We start from the raw sequence: 27,755 nt of genomic DNA on the forward strand, positions 1-27,755 counted from the left end.
CTCCGTTTGTGATCCTCGGGGGGCGGGCGCCGAGCTGCCTACCTCTGAAGTCAAAAGGCGGCGCAGCGGTCGCCGAGCTCCGAGGCAGCGAGAACATGGTGCGCCGGCTCTTGATTACAGTGAGGATTCGGCGTGCGGACGGCCCACCGCGAGTCAGGGCTTTCGTGGTGCACATCGTGCGGCCAGCGGGTGAGTGGGCAGCGCCGAGTGTGCGGGCCGCTGCGGCCCTCGTGCTGATGCTAGTGAGGAGCCAGCGCAGAGCGCAGCGACCGCATCCTAGACCAGGTAGGAAAGGCCTCGAAAATCCCGGGCGCAGTCGGCCCTTGGGTGATTTTTGTTTGATGTAATCTAGTGCACAGATAAGTCACCTCCGGACGAGGTTGGAGGAGGCTGTTACGGGGGTTGGAGGCTCCTTCCACTTTCACCCCATACGGGTTACAGTTTCTCCGAGGTGCAGTTCTCCCAACATGTTGAGCCCCCTTCACACAGCTCCTTAAGTTCCTGAAACTCTGGGGGAAACCGGGAGATTCTAAACCCACTCTAGAAGTCAGTCACTCCTGAATTTCCTTACCGGGAATCAGTAAACAAACACACACATCCACACACAAGGTGTATTTCAAAAGCACTTTATTGTGCCCTGAAGGAAAGTATTACTAACGGTCTTAGATTTCTAGAGGCCGCCTTTTTTTCTTCCTGCCAGGTCAAACCCTCTCTCCTTGCGGTAGTGGAGGAGGTTTGAGGGTGGGGGCTCGCACCCTCAAATATTACTATTACTCTCGAAATAGTAATATTGATCGCAGGATCAGTAACTTCTAAGAGGAGCAATCACTTGCTTTTTCAAGTCAAAGGAGAGATTGACTTTCGTAGTGAAATGGAGATTTCTTCTTTAGCGGCCTGATGTTATCTAAAGGAGTCGGGACAATGCCCGTACGTTTAGAAGAAGCCAGAACTGCAGTGCGGAGCCCAAGGATGACACCGATCATATTTTAATCATCAGGCCCCAACTAAAAGGCCCAAAATGAGGCCTACTTCTTGAAAAACAGAGATCTAGGTAGTTGTGTCCTCACATCAGATAATTCTTTACACAGTCGATGTAATTTCCTATGACCAGAATAGTTGAAATATATATATATAGTTACAATATATAGAGTCCTAATTAGAACCAGGATGAAAAATCCAAAAACAACTTAATGAGGCTTCATTTTTGTGGCCTTCCTTGTGGCGTTCTTTCCCTGGGAATATGTGTTTTGAAAAAAGCAAAGGCCAGCATAGGGGGGAATTATTTTTGTTATTTTAACGTTAGTAGATTTTTTTACATGTAAATGTAAAACTGTTAACACTATCCATGTTTAATTAGGTGCCTCAATTCTATTGGCGAAAATCTACAAACAATTGATAGGGAAAGTACACATTTTCTTTTTCATATTTTTACTAAAGTTCAGTTATTTTTGAGTACTAGTAGAAGTAGCTTGTAAAAAATTTCAAGGGGTGTTGCTGGATTTGATTTCAGTCCATTTTAAAACACTAACAGGATCCCATTTTTTATACGGTGCTTTATCTCGACCAGCAAGCATTTAGCCACTATGATATGTTTTTTAATATCTTCATTTTTAACATTATTCTCTATATAAAGCTATTTTATTTAAATTATTAAGGTGCATTCAAAACCTATAGTAATGAAGTAGAAATTTTTAACCTATGTAAATACTGTAATTACTTGATTTCTATTTTAGGAGTATATAGGATAATATTATAATTATTTTAAGTTAGAGAAATATTCATTTTATAACATATTTGTTGTATAAAGTGTTAAAATATAAAAATGATACGTTCATTGAAAATAGCCATTTATTTCTTGCTATTTAGGTACAAGTCAATTTTCAGGAATGAAAGCTATTTAAAAATGCATTGATCATATGAAAAGCCCAATTTTCAGCAAATATCTGATATCAGAACACGTGGCTTAGATAGAATAGAATATTTTGAAAATATGTGCAATTCTCCAACTTCATATATGAAATTTTACACATATATGAACATCTAGAAGTATTCATTATAAATGGCATGTAATTCTGTATTTCACAATTACATATATTATGTCTATGGTTGTGCTGATTTAAGAATATATGTGGATGGTAATTATGTTGGGACTCATACAATTCCTTGAGAGCCACAGTGCTAAAAATATAACTTGTATGAATTATTTAACATTAATGCTGACCTGTATGGTGTTGTTAGTTTAACATAGTTTTATAGTTTTGCAAATATATTCATTATGACTCTTTTATATGACTGGAAATTGTATATAATAAAATTTCATGTTACTAGTTTCTTATCCCACATGCCTGATGAATTACACTAATTGCCTTGTTACCTCTTCCTTGGTGTATTTATAAAATAGTCATACTTTTCTGAAATTAAATATTTATTTGTTTACTGCTATCTGGGAACTCTTAGGGGTTTTCCCCTCCTTTAACGGCATAGTGTTCTTTCACGGTAAGCACTATACAGTTAGCTTAAACCTTTATTCCCAATGTGTACATGATCTCTAGCACCAGACATAAGACGATATTCATTTACTTCTTTGGGGACTCGAATTTTCAAACGTCCATTCTCAACCCAGCCTATTGCTATCTGCGTCCACAATATTTTACAGCTCTGCTAATTACGCATTAGTTTATCACTAGTAACTACCATGATAGAGTTAAATTAAACCATTTTCCCAACATGTGAGTGACTCCTGATAATACAGTGATCTATATCATCTCAAAAAATACTTTCTTAAAGGAAGGCTGAACATGTGACCCAGTGTTTTTGCTTCTAAAACCTTTAGTCCTTTTTGAAAAGCATAACAACCTCACTTGCCCTACTCCATCCTAAAACACGCTAGGCCAGAGAATCCTCTCTGCTCCAAAATCCAGACTGATAAAAAGTTTTAGTGGTGTTTTCTTTCTGTAGTTTAAATTATGTAAACAATGGGTATAGTTTCATTTTCTAAACATAAAATTCTAATATTTAATAGCTTTAAAAAAAAAAAACCCTACAGCTCTCTAGATTCTGATTTTCACATACCTGATGACTACTACTGTGTCTGTTTACTGTCTGAAGATTAATGCACTTTCCTAAACACCTCACTGGCAAGAATATTTTTTACATTGTATATCAAGAGTCTCTAAATATCCATACACTCCTATTTAGCTTTTCTATAAGTAGGCATCATCTTAAGGAAAGAAAAATTATGACAAAAATTGATATAAATAAATAGTAGCAAGAAATTGAAAATTGCCTAAAATTCTAACAATCACATTGTTCAGTTATTTTGAATTACACTCTGGAATTAGGTCCGAAATATTTCATATCTGGATCATTATAGGCAATCATGTTTTTGAAGAATATTTAATAGAATGTAAAATTATTATATTATAAAGTTAAGTGATTTTTTAAAAGCAAGATTTAAAGTAGTAACAGTAAACAATTCTTATTCTTGCTTCTCTCTCTCTACACACACACACACGCGCGCAGGCACACACACACCCAGTAACAAAATATTTATAGTGGCTTCCTCAAGATGGTTGGTGGTCTTTTATTTTTTCGTTATACTTCTGAGTTTTCCAAAGTGCTATGACCATCACCAGTTAAAAAAGAAAAAACAGATGAAAAACCTTATTTTCCTACAGTACAGTGAACTAAGACCTTGCTTAGAAAGGATGAGGAAATTGCACAAGTATTCTATATAAGAACGTGACTTTAAGGTCTGGGGAGAGTCTGCAAGGGTTCTGACTCTAGGGCACGCTATCCCTGTTCACAACGTAGTTCGTTTTAAAATAATTGACAAATGGGTGGCTCTACCTGTTTTCAAGGCGCCTGGGTGTTAGGCCTCTCCGGTCTAGCACTTGCCTCCCTTCTCGGGATCCCTCCTCCCAAGTCTTGTCTAGACGACTTCAGGGTGGGGCTTGCCACTTCCCAAAGCTGGGCTGGGGTCGCCACGGTTGTCGCCAGGATCTCAAGGTGAGGTCTAGAAGGAAGTGAGACTCTGAACCGGCCCCTTCACTTCTCAACCCCAGTCTTCCTCCTTGACTCATATCCCCACCGAATCAATTCTTAGAGATGCTTCGGATGCCGGAGGTTTTATTGGCCGCTGGGGTAGGACCCTCCAGCCAGAGCTAGACGCTGACCCATTTATCACCCAGCTCCGCGAACGCACCCTTTCTGCTTTCAGCCTTCCCTGGGCCTCTCCTCGCCGCAGCTATTTCCGCAGGTGATATTTCATCAAACAGAGCAGCGCAAGGGTTAAACGCAGAGCAGGACGCGGGCTGACCAGGGTGAGAGAGGCGGGGGGCAGGTGGCGTCTGAGTGGGCTTCCTGGCTTTCGGAGGGGTGAACGTAGGACGCGGGACGTCTCTGGGTCGCCTCTCCAGCTGGAAACTGACTAGGCCTCCCCCCGCCGCCGAGGTGGGAGCGGGGTGGGGCAGGCTCCCTCCGCGGTGCGCTTCCAAGTTTTGGCGACTACTCCTTTACCTTCCAGGCTAGGGGCGACCAGGGTGTTGACAGGCCTCGATTTCTTTGTTTCTCTGTCTGAGATGCTAGGTGGTATAAAGAACGGTCCGTAATATGCTTCTAGTGATACGGTCTTGCAATAGGTTTCTTCTTCTACTGAAGTTTTCCTCATATTTGAAAACTTGTCTCCTTCAGTTAAAACTTTAAAAAGATATCATTTATCAGAATGGAAAAAAAAGTAAGTTTGAAAATAAGGTCAACTTCTATGTCAGCAAGCCAACTGATGGAGACAGCCTTAGTAATAAATATTCTGTTTAGTAGGAAAAGGGAGTTGTTTTTTTTTTTAAGGGAGTTCTTTTTAAAGACTACTCCACCTTAGAAAATGTCCGCCAACTGGGAGCCTCCGCAGAGGTTCCGAATCCTAATTCATGGTCTTTCAATGTTTGCTCAGCAATCCCATGTGCATTGACAATTGTTGGATTTAACTATATGTCAGTACCATTTGCTTTTTAAAGAAAGAAGGATTGAAGATAATCTCTGCTTCTCAGTGCAGTTTTATATTTCATAAAACCTGAGTGATCGTTGCAGTTGGGCAGGACTACATAATCAGAAAGAAGTAATAGAAGGGAAGAATTAAAGTGTCAACTGCAAGATTTAAAATTACAGTGCCTCAGAGGTCCTTTGGAAAAGAATAAGTTGATTTAAAATTTTTTATTACAAATGACTTTTTAATTCTTCTTCAACTAGCTCTCAGTTTCCCCCTTTACCTTTAAAAAGAAAATCTCAGAATTTATTTAAATGGTTGCAAAGCCAGTAGGTGTTTTTTTCTCAACGAAGAAAAGTTTTGTAGATTGTAGAGGTTCAGAACTGTATGAACAAAGATATGTAATCTCTTAAACAAATTGAAACTAACAAAGTTATGCCATCAGAGTGGTGTAAATAAATATGCCTTTTCTTAAATTAAGCATGAGAATAATCAGAGAAGTTAAAGAAGTAAGACAAAGGTTATCAGCAGCATCATTACCTGGACTGCTCTTTAAAATACATATTCCTGGAGCTCACTCTCAGAATGTCTAACTGAGCAGATTTGCTGTGGAGTCCCAAGAACCTGCATTTTAAAGCGTTTAGAGGGGATTCTGTTAAAAGATGGCTCCTTGGGACAAATATGGCCAACATTTTTTTTTAGCTTATTTTTGATTATTTACTTTTAAATTGAGATTCAGGGTTTTAGATAAGATTTAAAACTTTAGAATCACACTTTGGGTCCCAGGTAGGACACTGAGAATCTGAATAAATCATTGGAGGAGCTATTTCACCACATGAAGGGGACCCTTTCTTAGTATTATGTGATTCTTCATATGACTTGGGAAAGATCTGCTCTTAGATGCCAGGTCTCTACAATCAGAACACATTTGAGGGCAAAGAGTGTAATAGGATATACTTGTGCATTAAAGTTTGTAGCACCAGACAGAAAATTTCCACAAAAGACATTAATGGTATCTTTTTGAAGCACTATATACACTTACTGTTGTTTACATAGGTTGGATAGTGCTAGATAGAGTAACAAGTAATAAGGGATTTCTTTTCATTTTATTTTATTTTCCAAATCAGAAACCAAGCAGTAAACATAACACACTAAAATTATGTAAGAGAAGGAAAAGAAAACATAGAAGTATTTTACAGGTTTAAATTATATTTATTTATGATCAAGGCAAATTACAGTAAAGTGTACCCATAACAGAATAAAACACTTATAGATAAAACGATGGGTCTTTGTGTCTGTAAAAACACATTGGTGAGGAGAAAATATATTTATAAATAATGTAAGCTTTAAAAGAATTAGCAATTATAAGTAAAACTACAATATTATGCTTTCCCAATTGTAGTCATAATTTTTCTGCTTTTAAACTACATTTTTCTAATGTTACACCTATTAGTTTTCTGGTTTATTGGGGTGGGGGGGAAACTTACGTTTTACTTTCTTTTTTTGAGTGCCACCATTTTCTTGCTCTGAATCTCTCAGGCTGCCAGATCATCTGACTCAGCAATTGTACAACTCTTTCACCCAATTTAAAGAAACAGCAACTATCCCAAAACAGTGTATCCCCCCAGTTGCAAATCTTTACCAACCTATAGAACTAGCAGTATATTTTAACTCTGAAATAATTGCTACATGTACATGCAACATGGACTCTTTGAATTTTACTCCATTCAATTTACATACTGAATAGTTGAAACTGGATTTATATTATGTAACGTAATTTTTGAAAAGAAACTTGTTGAAACTTTCTTCTAAAAGTATATGGTCAAGTTTGCTTTCCCTTTTCCCTCAAAATAATTATAAGGAGATTATTAACAGTAATAGAGCACATCAACTTATATTATTTCATTTAATTGTCACATTTTCCTTTTGTTTTGGGGGTTTTATTCTCTTATTTCATAGACTGGGTTGCAAATGGTCTGTCAAAAGTCATTGGCTAGTAACATGCCAAATTCAACTAGGTGTGCTTCTAGCCCCAAATGCCCTAACTTAGCCCTTTGTAACTGCCTCTTGAGTGAATGAATACATGTTTTATATATATATATGTTATGTATAACTATATATATGTATTATATATAATTATATGTACTATATATATAGAAAATACATATAATTATAATGTAATACATGTAATTATAATGTAATACATGTAATGCATGTAATATAATATAATACATGTAGTACTGTAATACATGTAATTATATATTATAATTATATATAAATGTATACATATAGTTTCAGTTCCATCTCTTATAGTTAGTTGTTATTGTAAATTGCTTAACTCTCTTGGATCTACATTTTATTCAGCATCAGCTACATATATTCTAGCAAATATATATTGATTAGGTGAATGAAAAATAAGGCAGTTTAATAACTGAAGTCCCTTCTAGGGTCTAAAAGCCATTGAATCTCATAATAAAACAAGAAGATTAACTTGTTTTAGAAATTTGTGTCTTGCCCAGAATAAAACTAACTCAAAACTTCCTTATAAATTAAATTACTCACTTCCACTTCAGTGTAAGATCAATAAATAGGAAACCTATGCACCAGCATAGGGATCACTTGAAGCACAAAGTAGAAATGTCACTTTCTTGGAATATGTGGTCTGTGATTAGTTTCCATTTCTTTTACTTACTAGCTGTGTGGTATTAGAACTAAATACTTAAAACTCTCAGTGCTTCCATTTTCTCATCTGTAACCCTGAGGTGGTACCCTCTAGTAGCCATCCAGTCAGAACTAGTACATACACACAGCATCTGTAAAGAGGCATTGTAAACTTTCAGTCCATCACATACATTTGTCAGTTATTATTAAGGTGCCTAATTAAACTACATCCTTAAAAGCACATTAGTTTACTTCTACAGTAAATGCCTTCTTAACTATAAGTATTTAGAGTAGATAGAGATTCCTGAACTCCATTTTAAAGAATATGCATATCATAATAAACATATATTTATTTATTCAAATCCCTGATGTATTCCAAGGTGTCAGGTAAGTTTGTGCAGAAAATCAGTATAAAGTTTTACAGAAGCCCTACGTGATGGCCTTTGTAGTGTGATCCCAAACTTCTCTAGTATTCATAATTATTTTTTTATAAAATAAGAAATTAAATTGGTTTTAGAAAATTGAAAAAAGTTATTAACTTGCCTTTAACTTATAAAAAAATTTAATAACCCCAAATAATAATTTTTGGAGGGAACACACATAATGGGTTCTTGATTCCTTTGGAAAGGTTGCTGCAATGTATCTGAATCAATAGTTTTTGCACAGTTTTCCTAAAAGTTCTTTGGTAAAAAATGTGCATGCATAGGGTTGTGTGTGTGAGTGTGTGTGTGTATTTGAGCATGTCTGTGTGTGTGAGTGTGTGGGGGGTTGTTGTGTGTGTGGTAGAGGGAAAGTGGGGAAGAAGCGTTAAAGCCATCCTCAAAACCTTCAAAATGTCTGCCTTGGAAGAGAACCTCCAACTATTCTTATTCACATTTAGTAGGATATCAAAGAGACAAAATATATTGAATATACTTCCTTGGGCAAAATTGACATAGGTATATAAAATTAGTGCAGAGTAAACATAAAAAAATATTCTGTTATCCTTTTTTTTTTTTTTTTGAAAAATAAAGTCTGAGAGTTATCATCTTAACCATAAGATAGAGAACTATAAAAGTATGTCTTCAATCTAGAGGGAAATCTTCAATCTTCAATCTCAAGGGAAAAACATAAGTGGGAATGTTAAATCTGTAAGTTAAAGGTGCTAAAACATGAATAGAAAGCATTTTATGATTTATTCGGAATTGACGTGTGTGATCATGAAGTTGATTCCTTCCAGAGGAGTTTAATCCCATAGTCAGTAAAGAATGTGACTCCAGGAAGACTGATCCAACACAGAAAATTTTCTTATGATCTTTTACATTATCAGCGGATAGTTTGGCTTCAGAATTTTCAGAAGTCCAGCAAAGGGGGAAAAAAAAACTGAAGATAACAGTTAGACTCTAGAGCCCCAAGAAGAGTCTGCTCTTAAAGGATAGTTGTGGGGAGGGTGGTAACTAGGTCTCCCTTGAAGAGGAAAGCTTCAATATAGATGTATTAGAATACTCGAGTATTAGGCTACTGGAAATTAGAGTATCCTAAATCATCGTTAAACCCTATTGATCAACCATGAACACTCAACTTCCACCAAGAGTAAAAACTAAACACAATGTTACTTCTCTGTGAGTTTCACTTTCTCAAGTTGATACTAGCACATACAGGCATTAGCGTACTATATGTCTTCAAGGTTAGCAATTAAGACAGCAACACATGTTTGAAAGGAAAAAATCTATCCCATCAAGGAGGAAAAAGAGGGAGGTTGGGAATAGAAGCTTAGAGAAGGTAAACTTTACAATTTTGCTTATAGTTTCTCCATTGTACTTTCTACTTGAACTGCAATTCAAGGAATGGTGGTGGGTGGCAATGAATGCAGAGAAAACTTTGAATGAACATAGTGACACACTCCTTTGTTACTTCTCATGATTTAATGAAAGATTTTGTGGAAGTACTTTTATTATAATACAGCCAACATGATTACAAAGAAGCTCTGTTTTCATGGGATTAGAATTCAAAGAGGACAGAATTAATCACACCTTTTGGAAAGGAGTTTGCTTGTTCAATCCAGATACCTGCCAGAATGTACAGTAATGAGAAAAAAAAATTGACAGATGGCCTAAATGAATAAGATGATAGTAAATGTATCCTTTTTAAAAAAAAGGAAAAAAAATAAGTTCCATTTTTTTGAGAACCTACTGTGTACCTGGATTTTTCTATATCTGACATTATATATTCTTTATAATAACCCTATGAGATATGTTTTATTCCCCACTTTGGGAGGTAAGGAAATAGAGGCTCAGAAAGTTTATGTCATTTATTCAAGTCCACAGAACTGGACAATGAGAGATGACGGCTACCTGTGTATAAAAACTAAGATTGTCCCATTACCCATGTTGCATTTGTGTCTTCTCCAAAATCATTATTTAAGGGTGTGGTTGACATCCTCACCAACCACGTTTGTAACGGTCAGAGTAAGTTACTGTGGCCCAAGAAAGAACATGAAGGAGGATTGGGTTTAAGATCTGCAGGAAACATTTGCTTGCTGAGTAACCATGGCAATGCACTACCCCTCCACTTGTAAATCAAAGGGGTAACTTTTTGAAAAACAATTTTTTACTATGTATCACAAGACTTATACTTTTTTAAAACCTGCAATACTATTTATTGCAAAATTTTGAAACACCTTAAATATCTGACAACAGGGGCATCAGTAGGTAAACATTTTCCCCAAAGTAGAGTATGTTGCAGCAAATTAAAAGTAGTGTTTATAAAGTGATTTTGGAGAATTTGGGAAAATGCTCTAACGATGAGTAAGAGGAAAAGCTCATTTCAAAACTGTGTTATATCCACAAGAACTGAGCAAGAATAAAAGACAGGAAGGAAATATTTCAAAATGGTGTTCTTGTTTCTATGTAGTATAATTTTTCATTTTCTTTATAAGGCTCATTTATTTCTTTTTTTGCATATGTGAAAAAGTCATTCAAAAATGAGAGGACTGGATTAAGTGACTTTGAGGGGACTTCAAGATCCAAATTTCTGTCACCATGTGTATTATTAGCCAGGAATAATCACACAGAAACATGGTAATTCCCAAAAGTGGAGATCCTGTCACCTTGGTCCAGAATTCACAACCTGCCTGATTGATGGCACAGTTCTCAAGAGAAAGCACTCTGCTGAGCTGTTCTCTCCATCCAGTACAAATCAATCAACAGGGAGACCTAGTGGGGAGAGTGTGCCCCTCTCAGAAGGGACTGGGAACCTTGAGCTTGAACTGCGTCTCCTTGTGCATTGTCACTTAAGCACTCTGGGTTTGTTTTTTTCTGATTTATAAAGGAAGGATAATACTCTCAATCCCACAGGATAGTGGTGGAATTAGAAATGACGTGTCTAAAGCTGCTTAATGCTTATCACATAGTTGGGGTTCAATAATGGTAGCCATTATGATTTTCTTGGCAACTCGGAACAAATTTTCTCTTGTTTCTATTTCCTTCTGTCTTTCTCTGTCTTCTAATTATATGCTTTGCTTATTTTGTCCCTCAGGATGAGGCTAATTCTAATTCTCCATATTCTGTGCATATACACAAATTATTCATGTATGCACACAAATACATATTATATATTTATATATACACATACTATATATATAAAGAGAGAGACACATACACACACATACAGTGCTACTTTTTAGTTTTTTCAACTTGCTAAGTAGCCACAGATAAGCATAAGTAATTCAACAAAAGAAACTTATCAACAAAAACAGACATTTACAAAACAATTTAGAGATTAATCATTTTCATGATTTATAGAGTCCTCATTTCACAGAAGCCCACTCGAAATAGTTTTAATAGTAAACTCCTTACATAGATTTTAAATCACATGTGTTTTGCACACACTTTGGAAAAGACAGCTGCTGTACAACATATACTTACAAGTTATCCTCAAAAATCATCTTGGGAAGATGATGATAGGTACTGCAGATTCTACACCCAATTAATACTTTGGAAACCAAGACTGAGAAATTGGGACTTATCTATAATTATGCATCGGGTTTATAGTAAGTTAAAAAGAATTTGTTTTGTGCTCTTTGCCCACATCCTGTTTGAGCAGGAAGATAAATTTTACAATAATTCAGGGTGCAAGTGAAAAATCATAGAGTTCCTGAAAGAGTGCCCTATTCATAACAGATACTCAGTAATTGTGCTGTATTGAATTTAATTAGAGAATAGTTTAAAAAAACGGGGGTAGGGGAGAAAACATGCCTCCATCTTGAATTTTCCAAAGATATAATTTCTGGGGGCACAGTCCCCTTTTTAAAATAACCTGTTACAGAGATCTGCTTCCTCTCTCAGAGATCACCCCTTCTACTAAAGTTACCTTTTATCTCTGTGGGAAAATAAATAAATAATTAAAGGAAAACCTTGTGTTCTTTGTCATTTTTTACTCAAGAAAGTTCTTCTTTCCCATTTAAAATGCCAAGCTTGGGCACTAAGCTCTTAGAATTCTTACCCAGGGGCACTTTGAGGGGCAGTTCTCTTGGCTGAACAAGTATCTTGAGGTACAACTGTTATTGTGCCCACTTTGAAGATATCGAAGCCAGAATAAAGTATTACCTTCTCAAGGTGATAAAGTTGGTGGTGGAGCTGGGGCTGGACTCTTCTTTACTTTACTATCTCTTTCTATATTTAAAGGGGTGCCTGAAAGTATTCTTCCATTGCTTTCAGTTCAGTTCAGTTCAGTCACTCAGTCGTGTCTGACTCTTTGCGAGCCCATGAACCACAGCACGCCAGGCCTCCCTGTCCTTTACCAACTCCTGGAGTTTACTCAAACTCATGTCCATTGAGTCAGTAACACCATCGAACCATCTCATCCTCTGTTGTCCCCTTCTCCTCCTACCTTCAATCTTTCCCAGCATCAGGGTCTTTTCAAGTGAGTCTGTTATTCGCATCAGGTGGCCAAAGTATTGGAGTTTCAAATTCAACATTAGTCATTCCAATGAACACTCACGACTGATCTCCTTTAGGATGGACTGGTTGGATCTCCCTGCAGTCCAAGGGACTCTCAAGAGTCTTCTCCAACACCACAGTTCAAAAGCATCAATTCTTCGGCGCTCAGCTTTCTTTATAGTCCAACTCTCACATCCATACATGACTACTGGAAAAACTATAGCCTTGACTAGACGGATCTTTGTTGGCAAAGTAATGTCTTTGTTTTTTAATTTGCTGTCTAGGTTGGTCATAACTTTACTTCCAAAGAGTAAGCATCTTTTAGTTTCATGGCTGCAGTCACCATCTGCACTCATTCAACCCTAGAGCCCATTTATTCAGGCTCAACCCAGATATGTCTAGAAGCACTGTTAACTGAGCATACCTGCTCTGATAAGCTGTTTCCTAAGGAGATCACCTTAATTATTGGAACCTCTCCAGGCCCTGAAACACAACGTCTTTTTCCTGATGACACAGGTCTGAAGTGTATTACCACGCTAAAGTGTGCACCCTGACGTGCAGAGATCAGAGTGCGTCTTCCATCTATACTGTTAATGTAGGCTCCTTTAAAGGGTACATCCCAATTCCAGACCACCTTTCTCCTCCAGAGAATCAAACATGTTGATGGTTGTTACCAATTTGCCCTCTTGACTAAGGACCCTTCTTTTATTTGTATCTACAATTTAAAGCCAAGTGCCTGGCATATAGTATGAACTCAGTTAATCTTTGTCAAATAACATTATGAATGATTGCTTTCAGAAAAACAACTTTTATTTGTCTAATAAAATATACTGTTTACTTAATTAGATGGTTAATATATGCATATAGTACAAAATTCCAACACTATAAGTCGTAGAATATGAAAAGAAAATCACATGCCTATCCTCATACCCCTTTTCTTCTCCCCACAGTTAACAGGCTTTTTTGTTTCTGTCCAAAGGTATTCTATATATTTTTAATTTTTAACCTCAAGCTATATATTGAATGGTTCTTTTATAACAATACTAATATTAAATACAGTAAAGAGATGTATGCTTTCATGTATATTGCCTCACTTGATATAACAATCTCATGAGATAGAAAGGTAGAGCAAGATAGAGTCCATTTTAAAGATGTGGACATTGAAGCTAAGAGTAGTCTCAAAAGATTTCACAGTGGAAAAGCATGTCATTACATAGACATAGAGAACAGACTTGTGGACACAGTAGGGGAAGGAGACGGTGGGATGAATTGAGAGAGGAGCATTGAAACATAGATTACCATATGTAAAATTAGGTAGTCAGTGAAAATTTGCTATATGATACAGGGAGCTCAAATCAGGTGCTCTGCGACCTAGAGGGGTGGGTTGGGGTGGGAGGTGGGGAGTAAGTTCAAGAGGGAGGGGACCTATGTATACCTATGGCTGATTCATGTTGTTAAATGGCAAAAACCAATACAATATTATAAAGCAATTATCCCCCAATTAAAAATAATTTTAAAAAACATGTCAGATAGTGAAATCAAGACTGTCAGTTGTCAGACGGTCCTGTCACCAAGTCAGAGTTATGTATCCAGTACCCTCTATTTTCCTGATAAAATAATGATTTCAAATGATGAGTTTGCATATCATGCATATCATACCCTGTGAATCCTGCAGTGGCTTGTAAGAACCAGAACCTAATTTCAGAATACTATTAACACCTTCTCAAATGTCTTTCTTTCTCTTTCTGGTGATATGTTGAATTAATATTCACATCTAGAATTACTATTCTTTGATTTGTAAGGTCACAGGAGCACCATCATCACAAGGCTTCCTTTAATTAAAATAAAAGAGTCACGTACTCCTCTAGTAGTGTCACCTACCCTCAGCTGGGTTCTCCAGGCTGAAGGAAAGGCTTCTCAGTTTCTAAGTCTGTCTTAGCCCATCCCTCTTTTCTTCCTAACAGATACCCTAAATCTTCACCACTCTCACTTCCTAACCCACCATCTTATCACCACTGTAAACAAGCCAGGCTTCTTTGTTCACAGAAGGAAGTGTTTCAACTTCCTCCCTGCCCTGACCTTTTCTCCCTTTCCACATCTAGCTGAATCTCCTGCATCAAATTAATGAGCACTCCCTGTGCCTTGTTCTCCATTTCTGCCTGACTTTTTAGGTGCCTCACGTCCTCAGAAATACCCTATCCTGCCTGTGTCCTCAATTTCTCTCTCTCTCTCTTTTTTCCTTCTCCTAACACTTCTTCCTGTCACCTGGCCCTCTTCCTTTAGGGTACATGTGTGCACAGGCCTCTTCCCACCTTCCTTCTGACTCATCTTACCACGCGTTGCCTGGAACTATCGCAGCTAACCTGTGACAGAGTAGTCTACACACAGTGTCCCCACTTCCTTGACACCCCGTTCACTCTTGGTTTTCCTTCTGATCCCTGAAAGCAGCACTTAGCAGACTCCTTTGCAGACTTTTCTTTCAGGAGTTTATTTTTCCAGCTTCCCACATGTACCCCAGTAAATTACTTTCAGTTTTCCCAAACCTCTTTGCATTCACTTCTGCCTGGAACATCTTTATACTTTTATATCTTTATACTCACATGTTTTAAGACTAAGACGATCTTTCAGCATCCATGGAGACTTTGCCTAAGCCACAGAATGAGCTTGGTTCTGTTTTCATTTTCTTGTGTCATCCTCTGCTTCTCTTTGCTCTTCTACACATATTACATATAATACCTCATTTAATCCCTACAACTGTTTGAGGCAAGTACTATTATCCCAGTTATACAGATGAAAAAACTGAGCTCCGAGTACATTAAGTTACTTTGTTATAGAGCGATTAAGTGAAAAGTCTAGGTTTGAACCCAGGCATTCTAACTCAAGCCCCATATCTTTAACATCTTTCCCCCTCCTGCCACACTCACTGCTCTACCCTTAACCTCTGAGCTTGTTGAATGAGCATTCATTTTTAGAGATGAGTAATCGTGAAGAAAAAAAAAAAATCAGAATTGAGACAGATTTTTATTTCATAGTGTAGATTTTCAAAACTGCCAACAGCACAAGCCTAAAGAAAGCCATGTCATTCTTAGGGAAGAGAAGGAAGTTTGGGAAGGGTAATAACAGTAACCAACAAACTTTAGAATTTCTAAAGCTCTTTGACATGTATCATCTTATTTTATCAATCCATAAAATATGACTCCATTTTACACATGGGGAATCTGAGACTAGCATAACCAGCACCGGGACCCTGGGTTTTACATTTATTTCTTCTGAGATTTTTCCCCTCAGGTCTGATCTAATATACATGAGTAAACTGAGAGTTTGGTGGTTCTTTAAAAGAAAAACTAGGCAATCTTTCATACTATTATGGGCTTCCCTGGTGGCTCAGCGGTTAAAGCCTTTGCCTGCAGTGCGGGAGACCCGGGTTCAATTCCTGAGTCAAGAAGATCCCCTGGAGAAGGAAATGGCAACCCACTCCAGTATTCTTGCCTGGAGAATTCCATAGCTGGAGGAGCCTGGTAGGTATAGTCCATGGGGTTGCAAAGAGCCGGAAACGACTAAGCAGTTTATACAAGATTTCTGACTGAGTGTGGGGTGGATTTCTAGAACAAAGGTGCCACATTCAAGGATGCCATAGTCTTTAGCAAACTCTACTGTAAGTGTTGAAGCTAGTGCATCCATGTCTACAACCTGCTCTTGAAGAAAATCAACTTCTATGTCTATATGTAATGCATCCAGTGGATGTTTTTTATACTATCGCCCATTTCCTTCATCAACAGTCCGATATATTGCATGAGAGTTTAAAGAGTTCCTGATGTAGGAATCTATATTTGAATTTTAGAGGAATTTCTGAATTCCCTAGAAGTTACATGTCCCAGCGAACACACTTTTTAAATAAAATTACATATTTTATTTTTGAAGGAGAGGGTATATAGCTTTCAACAGGTTCTCCAAAGGGCCTATTCTCCCTGCCCTAAGATTAAGAACCATTATTTTAATGATGAGAACTAATTTTGATATTAGTCTAAAAAGTCAGACATGTTACAGGGGAAATCTGTCCCCTCCATCTCATTACTACACCGCTGTTTTCCCCTCCCTCATCATACAATACCTTAAGCTACATTAGAAGACATTTACATTATGTTCTATCACAGATTGAATTTTCCACATCATTGTTGCTCTAGTAATTGAGAGGTGCCTGGAGGAAAATATAAATAACACAGTGATGCATTGTGGATTTTATAATGTATTTGACATCCCATAAGTGTTTTAATTGGTATTATTTAAAATCTTGTGTTGCCTAAGCTAACAGCCACTGAAAGTATAGTCAATTATTCTGGGTCTTCAAGAGGAGTCAAGTAGGAATTGAAATATAACTTTTAAAAGAGAGCTGGTTATCTAGCAGACAGATTAAGCATTAACTTTTCATTAAATATGTCAGTTGTTGGAAGATGTCCATCATTGTTCCAGTGATTAAGGTTTTCTTGTCTGTCCTTTTATATGTAATATTGATAATTCTACCCAAACCATTTCCTTCTCTGTCTCCTAGATTGCAAGAAAATCTTCAAAATGAATAATTTAAGAGCTAACAGGCATTAACTTAGGATGTGTGATACTGTTCTAAATGCTTATGTGTGTATCAATTCATTTAAAACTCAAAACAGTCCTAGGAAGTAGGGACGACTCTTACCCGCCCCGCCCCCGCCCCCCCCCCCCCATTTTATAACTAAGAAAAGTGTAAGGTTTTTCTAATAGGAAGCAAAGGTGGACAGAAGTGGCACCAAGACAGTGTGTGAGCCTGCTTTCTGAATCATCTCTGAATGCAGCCCTGTCCCTAGCGCAATGAGCATGTTTTCTGGTGTAGGAGGAATTATTGAGAACAGAGCCTATTAAGCCCAGGGACACCCTTGCCACTTTACTATCTGTTTTTAGGTGGAAATCTCTACCATCCCTTTTAAATTGACCTCATCTGCTCGGAGCCAGCCCGTATACTGGGCACTAGTACCAGGCATTGTGCAAGCCTAGGAAACGCTTTCCCCGACATCCGTTTTACATGTGCGTGGAGGGAGGGAGACACAGGCTGGCGTGTGAGCCAGCTCTCCAGAAGGGACGTTTGAGCTAGAATTTCTGGCACAATTGAGCCCGCGCTCGAAAACCAGGTGCTGAGCGTTGGAGGGGGAATGTGTCCTCTCCGAGAAGGAAAGCCTCGTGGTGGGATGGCTGATACCTATCCTGGGCTCTCAGCGCCAGGACAAGCTGGCTGCTGCTTCTGATTAAAAGAGGAAGCAACACTTCGCCTATGACACCAAACACAGTGGTTCGAACTTGGCAGTTAGGAGTCCTGTGCAGTTGTCTCCTGCCACGCAGGGTGTATACGCGAGGAATTTTCACTTGGCTGGAGTGAACGCGCTCGGAGCCGCGCGTGCGCCTCAGATGGGAGTCGGGCCCGCTGCGCGCGGAGACCCGCCGCGAGGACGCGGGGAGGGGGCAGGGAGGAGGGCCCAGGGCGCCCTCCTCTCGCGGTCCCGCCGCGCTCCCGGAGCGGACAGCTTCCGGCCGGTGCCTCGGGTCGCGTGGGCGGCGGACCGGTGACCGAGGAGGCCCGGCGCGGGGCGACTTCAGAGATGTCTCATTCGTTGGGAGCAAAGGGCGCCTCCTGGAAGAGCGCCTGGAGGGCGCTCCGCGGGTGCAAAGACTCCTCGGGAGGAGTCGAGGGGCCGAGTCTGGGGGCCGCTTCCGCCAGCCCGGGAGGAGGAGAGAGGAGGGGCGGGCTGCTCACGAGCTGCCTGGGCGGGCCGCCCGCGCTCGACGCAGGCGGGAGGAAGGGAGGGAGCGAGGGGCGCGCGTTGGGGAGCAGCATGGAGACCTCGGCCGACTCGCTGGCCGCCGCCGCCGCGCGGGGCCGGGCTGACGAGGTGCGGGCGCTGCTCGAGGCGGGGGCGTCGGCCAACGCGCCGAACCGTTACGGTCGAAGCGCGATTCAGGTGGGTCAGCAGGTCTGCGGCGGAAAGGTGGGCGGGTGGGGGGTGCGGTGGATGGCGAGAGGCTTTGGAGGACGAGGTCCGCCAGTGAGTCGGAACCAGGTAAGCGTTTCTAGGTAAAGGGGAGACTTTTCAGACCGAGTTCGGGATCGGAGACCTCTCAGGGGACTAAGCCCCCGCCCCGGAGTTAGCTGAGAAGGCGCGTGGGGTTCAGATCTCTAAAATGGTGTGAAGATCTAGAGGGGAGAACCTATGTGTGTTAATATAGACCGAGATGAGAAATCGACGAACGTCTGGACTACGAGTATAAAAGAGGAAAGAACTTTACCCCCAAACTTAAAGAATTGTGAATGCAGATGACCGACTTCTTTGTTGGGGGGGGCGGGAGGGCGGTGTGGGGGGGGGCAGATTTCAGTGGAAATCTACTGCTGTATAAGTTGGAATAAAGGTCGATTGAAATTATTCAGAAGCAACTACATATCGTGTTTATTATTTTTTTAACCGAGTAAGGAACATATATGATTGTTTAGGAAATAGACATATATGGGGGGGGAATTAGTGCAATTATGCCTGAAATAATGCTGCCAATTTAGTTACCACTTGAGTGTCTCTTACCTTTTGGGATATTTTAAAGTTACTTGGTATAGATTAATTTATTGGGGAGCTTTCAATTCCTCATAGTTTAAAAATGTCATTTCTCCTCTCCCCACTCCAGTTTTGTATGTGTGAGGATGCGTTGTGAGTTCGTTTTTCTGTTGTTTTTTTGTTTTTGCCTTCACTAACTTCCTAAATCTGAGGCTAAAAATGAATTCTTCCTGGCCGTCCCTCTAGTTTTATTCCAGGTTTCGACAATGATTTCTGATCCTGAAAAATAAAATTTATATGAAATGCACACTGCAAAAACTCTAGCATAAAAAGACAAAGGAAAAGTAACTCAACTTGGAACTTCATAAGTTTCACAAGTGAATCGTCCTTTCCTCAAACTATGCTACATGGAATAGATATATTTTATATACTTTTAGATAAAAAAATAAAAATAAAATATCCTCAAATTTGAGATTATTTGGGTTTTGAAATGTGGAGAAATTTGGAGATAAAAAGGTTGAATGGTTGTAGAAGAGAAGCATGAGTTCTTTTTTTAAAAAATGCATGCATGATTCATAATTTGATATCTCTAAAGTTTTGCCAGCAGTTTGCAGACTGGGCGTTACAGCCTTCTAGTTCTGGAAGATGTTATAGTAGACCTATTGTTTAAATACAAAAAGAAAATTAGATAATTAATTTTAAATTATTTTAAAATAGGATAAGGGCATTGACAAAAGGGATATGATTTTAGTTTTGAACCCTAACCAAATTTGTGTTTAAAAATACTTAGCTTATAGAAAAATTTTAATTACTAAATTAAATTTATATCTTCAATTTGACTTAAGTATCCTAGAAATATTCATTTGAATGATTAATTTTCTTTTTGCTTTGGATTGCTACTATGATTTAAATATTTAAATATTATGTTACTTTTCATACTTTAATACTGTAGCATATAATAAAACCTTTAACCAATTTTATGACTATTACCAAGGACTTCATTTATCCAACTCATCTAATATATTTTCATCTGCGTTATATACAAGTATGGAAGTAGACATACTGTGAGCTCTGGCACTTGTAGTAGAGCTTCCAAAAGATTATGGTATCCTTGGGTGTGGCCCCTTTGTTTTGGAAATTAATTCATAATCCATTAGAAATCCAATAGTGTAAATTTCCCCAGTTTTTCTTTTAAAACAATTCTTCTAATGCACTATGTTAGTTTTTCTTTCTTTTTATAGCTGCAAGTTGGTTCTCTTAAATTTTCTCTGTGTTTTTATGAAAATTAAATCAGTTTCACTTTCTCCAGGACAGAACTCAACAAGCATAGTATAACTTGTTAAGATACCTTGGTTTGGACAAATTAATTCGAGTTTAATACAGAATTCAACTGAAAGTAAATAATTCCTCATTATGGTGTAGCTAATGTAACCAAATAATGGTTACCCTAAAAAGAATGGTCTATCACCGCCACCCACCGTATAACATTCAAATTGTAAAGTAGCTGTGATTGTGAACAGTATTTCAAAATTCCTCTTTGGTAATGGTAATGGTCTTGTATCATCAAAGATTATTTAGGAACCAAATGAGGTTCGTCTTTAATGACGTCTCAGAGTGTGATCTTGGAAAGTGTCTTCCTATTTCTGCTATAACAAATTACTACAAATTTAGTATCAACATAAATTTATTATCTTATGGTTCTGTAAATCAGAATTCTAAAATGGGTCCACAGGGTTGCATTCCCTTTGGGAGTTCTAAGGAAGAATTCATTTCCTTGCCTCTCCCAACATTTAGTGACAGTCAACATTCCTTGGCTCTTGGCCCTGGCATTTTCTCTCTAACCTCCGCTTCCATTCTTATATCTTCTTTCTGACTGTGATCTTTTTATAAGGAAACTTGTAATTAAATTGTGCCCACCCTGACAACACAGGGTAATTGCCCTCAAAATCCTTAATTTAATCACATCTGCAAAATCCCTTTTTTCATAAAAGGTGATATGTTAACAGCTTTTGAGTATCAGGAAGTGGACATCTTTGGGGGACATTATTTAGCTTACCAGAAGAAGGAATTTTAGGACTGGTTAGACAAATTTTCTCATCTTATTCTTCAAGAAATTGAAGTTTAACATTCAGGGAAATCAAGGGTAGCTTAAAGTTTTACAAGAATTAAGTTTTTGTGTTTGTTTTTTCATTTTTGCTTTTAAACAATTACCACGTTCTGGGCTTGGACATACAGCAGTGAACCATACAAAGCCTCTGAGCCTGGCATAATTTCATATCAAAATAAGAAAATACAGGAGGTTAAGATGTAGTAGAAGTTCCTCACTCTTTTGCTGTTATCTATGACTCTGGCCACCTCATGCGAAGAGTTGACTCGTTGGAAAAGACCCTGATGCTGGGAGGGATTGGGGCCAGGAGGAGAAGGGGACGACAGAGGATGAGATGGCTGGATGGCATCACCGACTCGATGGACATGAGTTTGAGGGGAGTTGGTGATGGACAGGGAGGCCTGGCGTGCTGAGGTTCATGGGGTCCCAAAGAGTCGGACAGGACTGAGCGACTGAACTGAACTAATGACTCTGGTAGTGTTCTGTTCGTGGCTGGAACCCCGCAAAATGTTGAAGAATATAACAGTGTGTACAGAAAAGAAAAAAAAAAAAAAAAAAGGAATAGGTAGGAGAACTGGCTAAGCGAGTCGGTAACTGAAAAAAAAGTAGTAACTACATAGTTGCGGATTGTAAGCGCATCTGCAAGAAGTAGGGGTTGTACTTAAAGTTTCTTTAATCCTGCCCCTGACCCCACCTGTCCTGACCACTCTGCTCTCTCCGGCAGGTGATGATGATGGGCAGCACCCGCGTAGCCAAGCTGCTGCTACTCCACGGCGCGGACCCCAACTGCGCGGACCCCGCCACGCTCACCCGACCGGTGCACGACGCCGCCCGGGAGGGCTTCCTGGACACGCTGGTGGCCCTGCACCGAGCCGGGGCGCGGCTGGATGTGCGCGATGCGTGGGGCCGCCTGCCCGTGGACCTGGCCGAGGAGCGGGGCCACCGCGACGTCGCCGGGTACCTGCGCGCGGCTGCAGAGGGCTCGGAAGGCGGTAGTCAGGCCCGCGCAGACCCCGCGGAAGGTCCTGCAGGTGAGGTGTGGATCCACGAGTTTGAACTCAGAGAACTTTCGCATCCCAGAGTATTCACTTTTCAGAAGAGAAAGTTGGACTCAGGAGAGTAGGCTATTTGGTGTTAGTTCACCCCGCCAACCCGTGGGACAACCCCAGTCTCCGATCGCGCCACCACGTTAGGGTTGTGGACGGGGATATCCGCACGTTAAAGCCCATCGCAGAAACCGTGCCTTCCCTTCCCCTAAACACTCACTGCACAACTAAACTAGATTGAGTAGAACTGAACACTCCGGAGGCTACAGGTCTCGTGGCCCCTCTTCCTGCAAATGAGCTGCAGCCGCATCCATTCAGTGGCTCTCAATTTTCCCGTTAGTTTACCAAGATCGCTGAACCACCCTGGGATTTCCAAAGTCAGCTTCGCGTGGCATCATCTGGCAGAGACCTGTCATTCCTGACTCTGTTGCAAAATGTGGAGTTTTCCAGAGCTCCCCCAGTGGGTTCTCAGGGCAACTGGAGCGGAGACTTCCCCAACTCTCGCAGTCTGCACACTGGGATTTGCTGCACTCTATGAGAAACTCTCTCTTAAGCTTTTCCCTCCCTTGAGCATTCTGTTATGATGGGAATGTGGTCCTCCTTGCCTTTTTCTACAACCACAGGAACTTCTTTTCCCTTGGCTCCCTTTCCCCCGCCTCATTCCTACCTGCCTAAAATATCAACTTTACTCTTAGTTTTCTGAAGACAGAATAGTTTTATCTATCTAAAGCATATACCAATACGAAATTACACGAAAATTTAAGGTAAACCATAACTTCAAAGAGACTGAAACCTATCCTGTTTTGGCTCAGAACTGGGGTACTAGGCTCCTCGTGCACTAGGGGAGCTTAGGAGGACTGAGTGGAGAGGCTAGCTCTGGATTTGGGGGAGATGTCTTGAGCGCTGCGCCTTGGGTATGAGAGGCACGCATATCTTTAGCCTGCCGCCCTCTCTCTCCTGGAGTTGAAGCTTGCGGAAGGCGGTGGCATAGGAAAGTGAAAAGAAAGTGAAGTCGCTCAGTCTTGTCTGACTCTTTGCGACCCCATGGACTGTAGCCTACCAGGCTCCTCCGTTCATGGGATTTCCAAGCCTACCAGGCTCCTCCATTCATGGGATTTCCATTCCAAGCAAGAACACGAAGTGGATTGCCATTTCCTTCTCCAGGAGATCTGGAGGATTGAACCCGGGTCTCCAGCATTGTAGGCAGGGAAGTCCAGGGAAGGCATAGGATCAGGAGTCAATCAGAAGGCTGTTAAGCGGAGCAAGAACTGGGAGGAGCTGAAGAGGAGAAGGGTTTAGGATGAAATTGGGCCACAGACAAATGAATAATCAAACCTAAGATATTTAACCCAAGTACGGATGATCCTTCCTTCCTCTCCCTTCCACGACCCCTTCTTCTCAGCCTTCTTTCTTTTCTTTTTCAAAGTTCCTACTGTGTGATCAGCCCCATTCTAGGTCGGACACAGAAATGAACAAAACAAGAGTCTTGCCCTCATTGAGCTTATATTCCGGGGAACTAGGCTTTTAAGCAACGTAACAGGGTATTTCGAACAGTTGAGTTTGTAAAACCCATGTGGTGGATAAGAGTGAAGTGTGAACAGGAGGCGAGGCTATCTTAAGAGTGGTCAGAGAACCAGACTTATGAGAAGAGATTAGCCACTGGAGGCAGAGAAACTCTCAAGTGCAAAGACTTACTCCAAAAAGAACGTGGCTGGTTAAGAAGATGGAAAGGCCAGGTGGGGAAAGCACACAGAGATCAAAGAGAAGGGTAGAGACCAGATAAGGTAGTGGCCCAGTAAGTCCAAAAAAGGTTATTAGATCAACCCTGGTCTTCCATTGGCTGAGACTCCGTACTCCCAATGCAAGACACCCGAGTCTGATCCATCCCTGGTCAGGGAACTATATTCCATATGCCACAACTGAGTTCGCATGCCACAGTGAAGATGAAAGATCCCACACGTCACAGCTAAGACCCTGGGCACCAAATAAATATTAAAACACACACACATACACAGATTTTATTCTGAGCGGTTAGCCGCTTAGGGAAAGGGGTGTCTGGGGAAAAAGGGGGGGGGGGGACTGGAATCGAAGTTTCTCATACTGCGGAGCGCCCCTGAGCCCGAGCACCCCTGACCTCTCTGGTTACGCCAGTTGGCTGAATCGCTCTGAGTTAGATGCAAGAGATACCTGGGGACGTTCGAAGGGCAAGGCGGCGACACTTTCGCCTCCAGTCGCCTGGAGTTATGTGTGGTAAACAACTTGGCACTGGTAATAGGCCCTCTTTGTTCTCTGAACCCCGCGGGCTGTTCCACCGCTGTCTCCCTGCCCTCGTGGCGCGCGTCGGGAGCGGCTGGGGAGCCCGGAGCAGCCCAGCCTGGCAGCGGACGCGCTGCGGAACTCCGGAGGCTAGTGAGTGCCGCGGCGGCTGGGCCGGTCCAAACGCCCCAGACAGACCCTGTACTGAGGGTTGGATAGGGCGTCCGCATTGCCGGGGGTGGGGAGTGGGGGCCGAGAGGAGGAGGGAGGGGTTACAGTCTTTGACTTCCGTTTTCTAAAGTCTTTTCTCTCTCTCTCTCTCTCTGCCATCTACAGACAGCTCGGACCTAAAGAATCATTGAAATCATTGGAATAAGCGAAAGAAATCACCCATACCCAGTTCTTCCCAGCTGTCTTAATGCCAGTTCCCTCGGTTGGGAAGATCCCCTGGAAGAGGGCATTGCAGTCCACTCCAGTATCCTTGCTTGCCTAGAGAATCCCCATGGACAGAGTAGCCTCGCGGGCTGCGGTCCATGGGGTCGCAAAGAGTCGGACAAGACTGAAGCGATTTAGCAGGCATGCATCAAATAAAGCTTTTTTAAAAAAAAAAAATTGGAATGGCTTCGACTTTCCTTTCCCTTCCCTTAAATTTCCCATATACATTTTGCTATAAAAGTTTTCTTTAAAAAAAAATCGACACCGTTCTTGTCTTTTATCGGGTTGGAGTTTTATGGAGCGAGTACTCGTGCGCTGAGAATACGTCTAAAAATGACTGTTCCTCTTTGAAACTTCGCACCCGCCAGGCTCTGGGTTTCTTACGGCCATTTTGTGAACTAGGAAAACGAAGCTTAAATGGATTACATGACTCCACTTGTGTCAAACTGCCTGTGAGGGGTGGAGCCAAGGATAAAAAAAATAAAAACAAATATGTTCTTTCCGTTCAGTCAACATTTATTAAGCACCTATTATGGTACCCTGCCAGGCGTATAGATGGGAAGCGAGGCAAGACAGACATCAAATAATAAGCACACAACACATAGCTAGAAATTTTAAGGCCTATTTCATTGAATCGTAGATACAGCATTGTTTCACGCACCACTGCAGTTAATAGTGTTTACGTGTGTGTGCACCGCTCAGGCCTTTCAGTCGTGTCGGACCCTTGGCCACCCCATGGACTCCTCTGTCCGTAGCATTGTTCCAGGCACCGAATACTGGAGTGGGTTGCCATGATACCATAGATCCATAAGAAATCCGGATTTCAGATGACGAAATCGCCAAAGCGGCAAATTTAGGTTAATGAAATGGGGTTAAAAATTGATAAATGGAAACTCCAGGGGAGACCTCAGATTGAGATTTCCCTTACTTACCCGGCCCCGGAATCCGAGTCCGGTAAGGTTTTGGGTATTTTGCACAAAGTGTTACAGCCAATAGGTGGCGAAGCCAGAAGAAGGTGACTCACAGCGCGCTGGGGACCTGCGTGAGAGGGCCCTCAGGGCCCGCCCAGTGCTCTGGGATTGGCGGGGCTGGGGCGTGAATCTGTTGCCCTGAGCGCCACCCAAGCCAAAACCGGCTCGGCCTTCTCTGCCAGAGCAAGGGTGCTGCAGGAACGTGGCTCCAACTTCAGCTAGGGCTGCCTTGGCCTCCGTGGCTTATTCATTTTTTATTGAGGTGCAATTCACATAGATCAACAATTATAAATTTTATAATTCACTAATGTGGTATTAGTACACTCATAATGTTGTGCAACATCACCATTTATCCAGTTCCAAAACATTTTCATCATCTCCATAGGAGACCCCCATACCCAATAAGCACGTTCACTAGACCCTCCCTGTTCCTAGACCCTCCCTGTTCCCAGACCCTAGCAACCACTAACCTCTCATTGTCTTTGTGGATTTACCTATTCTGGACACTTGGTGATAAGTGAGGTCATACAATATGCTGTCCTTTGTGTCTGTCTTTCACTTAGCATAATGCTTTTGAAGTTCATCCGTGTTGCAGCACGTGTCAGTACTTCACTCCTTTTCATGGTAGAATAATAGTCCATTGTTTATCTGGTCCTATGGTAATGAGTATTTGGGTTGTTTCCACCTTTTGGCTTTTGTGAATAGTGCTGTGAACATTTGTATGCAAGTATTTGCTTTGAATACTTGTTTTCAATTCTTTGGGGTATATGCCTAGGAGTGGAATTGTTAGGTTATAATTATACTACTTAACCTTCTGTGGAACTGCCAAAGTGTTATCCACAGCAGCTGCACTATTAAATATTCCTACCAGCAATATACAAGAATTCCAACATCTCCACATCCTCCTTATTTTCTCTCTGTGTGTGTCTGTGTATGTTTTAAGAAGGCATCCTATTGGGCATTAAGTATTACTCATTGTGTGTTTGATTTATATTTCCTTAATGAGTGCAGATGTTGAGTATCCTTTCATGTGTTTATTGATTACTTGCATGTTTTCAAAGGAGAAATGTCTTTTCAAGTCCTTTGCCCATTTTAAAATTGGGTTACTTTTCTTTTTGCTGTGAAGTTGTAAGAACTCTTTGTATATAAGAACTCTAGATTCTTATCAAATATGTGATTTATAAATATTTTCTTTCATTCTATCTGCAGTCATATGACTTTCTTAATAGTGTTCCCATGCACAAAACATTTTAGTTTTGATGAGGTCTAATTAACTTTGCTTTATGTTTGCTGTTTATGCTTTTGGTGTCATATCTAAGATTCCATTACCAAATCCAAGGTCACAAAGATTTACCTCTATGTTTTCTGTTTTACTTTTTATTTCATATTGAAGTATAGTTGATTACAGTGTTGTATTAGTTTCAGGTGTACACCAAAGTGACTTAGTTATACATATACACAAATCTATTCCTTTTCAAAGTCTTCTCCCATTTAGATTATTGCATAATATTGAGCAGAGTTCCCTTTACTATACAGTAGGTCCTTATTGAAGACTTACCTCTATACTTTCTTCTATGACTATTAGAGTTTTATATCTCTTACTTAAGTCTTTGATGCATTTTGATGTGTTTTTTTTTTTTTTTTTTGGCATGTGATGTAATGTAGGGTTCTATCTTCCCTTCCAAGTGGATATCCATTTGTCTGACACCATTTGTTAATGAGACTGTTATTTGTCAATTGAATGGTCTGGGATTCTTGTCAAAAATCAGTTGACTGCAACTACTGAAGCCTGTACCCCTAGAACTTGTGCTCT

The 27,755-nt window shown here is 40.5% G+C and overlaps 1 protein-coding gene across 3 annotated transcripts; it reads left to right on the forward strand.

Moving 5' to 3' along the window:
• Positions 1–56: 56 nt before the first annotated feature.
• Positions 57–25,210, forward strand: LOC136148669 (cyclin-dependent kinase inhibitor 2A-like). 3 transcript variants are annotated; one of them, XM_065908350.1, is made up of 3 exons: positions 57–189; positions 21,959–22,265; positions 24,873–25,207. In XM_065908350.1, the coding sequence occupies exons 2-3, from the start codon at positions 21,962–21,964 to the stop codon at positions 24,896–24,898; spliced, it is 330 nt and encodes a 109-aa protein (XP_065764422.1). In that variant the 5' UTR covers positions 57–189; positions 21,959–21,961; the 3' UTR covers positions 24,899–25,207. The 3 variants fall into 3 exon arrangements, with proteins under 3 accessions (XP_065764422.1, XP_065764423.1, XP_065764421.1); XM_065908351.1 differs by having other exon boundaries at positions 153–285; positions 24,873–25,208; XM_065908349.1 differs by lacking the exon at positions 57–189 and adding an exon at positions 18,409–18,545 and having other exon boundaries at positions 24,873–25,210.
• Positions 25,211–27,755: the final 2,545 nt, after the last annotated feature.

This window comes from Muntiacus reevesi, chromosome 17 (genome assembly GCF_963930625.1).
Source record: "Muntiacus reevesi chromosome 17, mMunRee1.1, whole genome shotgun sequence".
Classification (NCBI taxonomy): Eukaryota; Metazoa; Chordata; class Mammalia; order Artiodactyla; family Cervidae; genus Muntiacus; species Muntiacus reevesi.

Excerpts from the sequence above, each read along its gene's own strand:
- LOC136148669 (XM_065908349.1), top strand. The coding sequence starts at position 18,420 with ATGGAGACCTCGGCCGACTCGCTGGCCGCCGCCGCCGCGCGGGGCCGG. Across the intron at positions 18,546-21,958 it reads ACGGTCGAAGCGCGATTCAG|GTGATGATGATGGGCAGCAC; the intron begins GTGGGTCAGCAG and ends TCTCTCCGGCAG. Across the intron at positions 22,266-24,872 it reads CCCCGCGGAAGGTCCTGCAG|ACAGCTCGGACCTAAAGAAT; the intron begins GTGAGGTGTGGA and ends TGCCATCTACAG.